Source organism: Nannospalax galili, unplaced genomic scaffold (genome assembly GCF_000622305.1).
Source record: "Nannospalax galili isolate Female #2095 unplaced genomic scaffold, S.galili_v1.0 scaffold386, whole genome shotgun sequence".
Taxonomy (NCBI): Eukaryota; Metazoa; Chordata; class Mammalia; order Rodentia; family Spalacidae; genus Nannospalax; species Nannospalax galili.
Genome location: NW_008356676.1, coordinates 1,062,846 through 1,068,110, shown reverse-complemented (window position 1 = coordinate 1,068,110; position 5,265 = coordinate 1,062,846). Strand labels below are relative to the sequence as shown.

At 37.6% G+C, this 5,265-nt stretch overlaps 1 protein-coding gene across 1 annotated transcript in view; it reads right to left on the bottom strand.

Annotated features, from left to right (window-relative positions):
- The window catches only part of Epsti1 (epithelial stromal interaction 1), a 104,530-nt gene that overhangs the window by 22,901 nt on the left and 76,364 nt on the right, over positions 1–5,265 (bottom strand). The window contains exon 9 of the mRNA XM_008854678.3: positions 3,162–3,245. Coding sequence (XP_008852900.1) covers positions 3,162–3,245 — 84 coding nt within the window. The remainder of the gene's footprint in view (positions 1–3,161; positions 3,246–5,265) is intronic.

Here is a 5,265-nt window from a genome sequence, read left to right as displayed (position 1 = left end):
CTTTGGTAAATTACTATTTAAGTGAAAAATTGTAATTGGTTTTTTTCTAGGTATTAATCTGCACTCCCCCCCTTCTGAAACAGTTTCTAAAGGACAACGGGGAAAAAAATCTGCCCTGTAAAAATTCAAAAAAACTTACTTCTAAAATTAAGCTTAGCCTACTGGGGAAAGTAATTCCTGGAAAACTTTTCAAATCAAGATATTTTCATTTGTCTTTATGTGGTTTAACTCTTCATTATTTTAGAGTCATGGTTTCCTAGAAAATCATTTGCTTAAAATCCAGATATTCAGCTTATTGACACAGCACTACCTGTAGCAATATGTTTAATCTTTTCCAGATCTACGGGATGGCTCCTCATTTCCAATGTTGTGCATTTGTGTTTCTGCTAATCTCTTCTTAATAATGCTTGCTGCAGATTTGTTCATTTCATTGACTTTATCAAAGAATAAGCAGCTGGATTTTTAGAACAGCTGCTTCTTGAAGTTTCATTATTAATTTCTGTTCTTATCTTAATTGCTTCCTTCAGTATCATTTGTTTCTGCTCTAAATTCTTGGGTTTGGTTGTGTAATTCATGTCTTTTCTTTCTTCACTATTAAATGGATTTGAAAGTTATAATTTTCTTTCTCTGTGCACAGCTTAGCATGTGTTCCCCCATAAGATGCTCTCAGTGCAATTTTTTATGTCTTCTACAACAATTTTATCTCCTAATTGCGTTTTCTGATATTTTTGTTTTTCACTTTCTAAATTAATATAAAATCAATAACCATGCAAAACTCAGTAAGTACAATCAAACTATCAGATTGTATGAAATAACCCACAAAGAGAGCACATGGCAAGTTACATGGGACAACACGTGAGCAGGATAACCTAGAGCTGGCTTCACTGTTTATCCAAAAGAGCTCCAGGACAGAATGCTGAATCACTGCTAAAGCCACTAGATGGAGAACAGCACTGAAGGCATTTTGGTGCTCGGCTCTTTCCTCTCCTATGAGCATTATGCCCTGGGCAGCTGTGATATGGCCCCTTTGGAAAACAGGGAACAGAAGAGGAGAGTCTGAGCTCAGAGGAACAGGGCAATATCCCAGGTCCCTGCTGACCATAACACAAGAAGCAAGCACATCAAATAGACAAGTGCCCACACAGCTCCCTGGGCAACATGTTCAGGTAAACATAAGCCAGAATCACCAAACATTTAAGAAACAAATGCATAGGAGATAAATAGAAGGAGAAAATGCAGTCAGTATATGAAATAGAAAACTTTGTATAGTTATAATCAATGGAGAGATGAGAAAGAATATTATATTTGGAAAGTTTTGATAAAGTAAATCAGCATTTTTGGTAAGTAAACAAATTCAATATATGTGCCAAATAAGCAAATGGAAAGTTCTGAAAGAACCTAGTAAGTAGGATGATTAATGCCTTCTTCAAAAAGAAATGCAAAAACAGAGGAAGTGGAGGAAGCAATGAAGACATGGAGAGGAGACCTTGTATGTCTGCAACTGGTTTGATAGATGTCCCAGGAATGGTGAGCAGCGACAGGATGGGGAATAAACAAAAAAGAAAAGCCAGAGAGATGCATGTACTTCCATATCAGAAGAGACAGCCAAAGGCTGTGCTAGATTAAAAACAAAAATGGAAGCACTGTAAAATCTTATAATATGGGGAAAGGAGAAAAAGAAAAAGAAACAATAAACCGAACAGAGAAAATGCAATAAAAGATCAGAAAAAAGAAGAAAATACAGTTAATGAAAAGTAAATTAGAAAGAGGACAAACACATGTTAAATGAAGTAGTAATCCCAAGACGTGAGAACACATCGAATTTACACATTAAACAAAACTACGAAATTGGGTAAAACCAGCCACCCTTATCACTAGAAATCTCTTTTAAACCAGTGACATGGAGACGGAAAAACTAAGTGATAGAAGAAGAAAATGCCACATAAATGCTAACGACAAATTATAAGAAATACTAGACAAAGCACAGACCAAAAGGAAATCAAGCTGAAAAATAATTAATGGGAACAGTAGACTATTTCAAATCTATAAGAATCAAGAGTGAAAAACAAACTTTGCTTTAGCCTCATTGACCAATTACAGCCAAGGAGAACAGAATTCCCCTTAACAGTAAGATGAATTAGTGGGCCGGGCATGGTGGCACACACCTTTAATCTTAGCACCCGAGAGACAGAGGCAGGTGGATCTCTGTGAGTTCAAGGCCAGCCTGGTCTACATAGTGAGTTCCAGGCCAGCTGGGGCTACAGGGAGACCCTGTCTCAAAAAGCCAAAAAAAAAAAAAAAAAAAAAAAAAAAAAAAAAAAAAAAGTGAGATGAATTAGGCTTGAATACCTAGCAAGTAGAGGTGTCTCCCTTTTCTGATAGACTGATAGATAAGCCATACACAGTAGAAATTATTGCTGGAGACAAATCAGGGATATATAAAGGCAGTCAACAGTGATAGACCACCCTGCACTTATCACAGCACATAATCTACTTCCTTATAGCACTAATTACTACAAAGTACTGAAGGTCTATGAAATTTAAAAGTGCAACATTTCATTTCCTTGTCTCCTTTTAATTATCTATATGCTCCATTATCTGAGCCTGTTTGTCAAAGGCAGGTTTGACACATCAAACCACAACACTGAATAGTTTAAGTTACCCAACTAGAAATTGTATGCTGGCATGATTAACCTTTAAGAAGTTAGGAGGCTCTGAATGAATTTCAATAATTTCTGTTGCTGAAATGTTTGGAGTGCTTCACATTTTGTATGCAAATATTTAAGACAGTTTCATAATGCTCACTTACTTAAAGCCCTGTAGTATTTTCTGGGCACCATCTGTAATTATATATATACTTGGTTTATACATGTTGTGTTTTGTGTTGCAGACCATGAGTTCATGAGTGCTTTATCATCTGCTCTATGAACTACAAGCACCATCTGTGGCCAACACAGTACAGTAAGGCTGCATACATGTAGGTTTTAGCTAAAAGGAGCCATTTCCATACCCTTAGAACAAGCCCAGCATTCACCTTTTGTTTGCAATATTTTGTCAGTTTTACAAAAATGTTTACATTCCTAAATAGCTCTGCTCATAGACACTTCAAAATCACCTGGTACTTGACACAGTCACAACTACTAGTAGGGCCTTGTAAATACCTTCTGATGCTGTTCATCCTTCATCTTTTGCAATTTGGGGTTTTCTTCCTTCTTTAGAGAATCCCCATGTGCTTGGCTACTAGCCTGTAAAGGTAGAAGGGGAAAAGTATCACCTCAATATATCAATCTTCCTACTGTGGAACTGCTGTTAAAAACTCAGCCTCTCTATGGAGCATACATTAAACTCTCCATACACACTTGCTTATTGAGTGATTTATGTATACATCTGAAGGCATCCCCTGGGATATATAAAAAGAAGGCTAGTATAAGTACAATCATCCAGCATGTTTTAAAGGATGATTTAAATGTTTGTTTAATTAAGCTATAAAAATTTATCCTCAGAGATAACCAACATAATTCATTCCTTCTGGTGGAAAGCTAAAGATATTCAAGATTTTTCCAACTGGCTGATCAGTTCTGATCACAGACAACCAATAATGGCACTGTCTTTAGAAGCCCTGACATGTCCACTGCTCATTAGTTCTATCTTATTAAACTTTGTCAACTGGTGATTGATTATATGTAATCCCAAGGATGCATTTTTTTCTAAACCTTTGCATCTCTCATCAGTACCTGAAGCATATTTCTATTTCTGAAGGAGAGGGTTAACAGCCTTTTCTGGAGCACAGGAGCCTTGGGAGAGCTAGTACCTGCAACAGGATGTCATGCAGTTTTTCTGACCCACCACATCACGGCCCCACATAGTACCTAGTGACTTGCTCTTCTGAGTGTATGAGATTTCAAGTAGCAATGATCCCAGACTTATGATGGTTCGACTTGTTTTTTTTTCTCCCAATTCTATGATGGTGCAAAAGCTATGCACATGCAGTAGAAACTGTATTTCGAATTCTGATCTTCTCCCAGACTAGTGATATGTAGTAAACCATTACCTCTGGATGCTTGGCAGTGGCAGCAAGTCCCAGCTCCTGTCAGCCATGCAATCAGGAGGATAAACAACTGACACTCCACAGGGCACTGTGCTACGCTAGGATGTTCAGTGGGTTAGATGTATTAAATACAATCTGAGTTGTGACATTTTCAAATTGTGATGGGTTTATTAGGATGTAACCCCATCATGAACCCAGAACCATCTTTATCCTGTTCATTTGTCATGAATTTCTACTTCACATTGACCTTGTAGCCCCAGCCTCTGTAAGGCAGAAAGACCAGTCCAATAGCCTTATGCTCAGGAAATTCCACTAATCTCATAAAACTCCTAGCAGCATCATGTGAGAAAGCTACATATTTCAGGCCTCATTCTCTAAACTAATAATCCATAAAGCTTGTGTAGGCTGATTCCGCCTTTTCCCTTACTATAATTTCTCCAAAGTATTTCTTCGTTCGTTCTCCCATTCTTGTCACTATAAAAATCCATATACCTCCAAACAGAAAGAACCACTTTCCAGAGAGGAAGAGAAGCTTTCAGAATCATATCACATACAGAAGGAGAACTGAGAATTGTGGCATGGCACACATTCAGAAATCCCACACATATCCAAAGCCTACTACACCACACAGGTACACCAGCATGCTATGACTTTCTCTTGTCTGTATTCCCCAATCAGTGGAACTGTGATAAGCCATAGCACATAGGATCTTGTATTGACACAATGCTTGCACATTAAAGGCTTAGATATTGTTTATGTATGAATAAATTATAAGCATTAAAAGGGAAGGCTCTATCAGAGAAGGTGGCTCTCCGAGGACCCCTTCTTTTTATATTAGAGAAAAATATTCTTTATTATAAATATTCTACACAAAAGAAAGGAAAAAAGGAAAGAGGGAAGGGAAGAAGGCATTTTCTACTTAAGAAATTAAAGAGAAAAATGTATAGATGAAACAAATATGACAAGCAGGGAACCTAACTTTTACTTGACTATTTTCCTTGCTCCTTATGAGAGTATGAACCCTAGTTCATACCCTACATGAATGGTTTTTAAAACTCTGGGACATTGGGGCTAGAGAGATGGCTCAGTCGTTAAGAGCACTAGCTGCTCTTGCAGAGAACTTGGGTTCAATTCCTAGCGCCTACATGGTGGTTAACAACCATCTATAGCTCCAGTTCCAGGGGATCCAATGCCCTCTTCTGACTTCTGCAGGCATT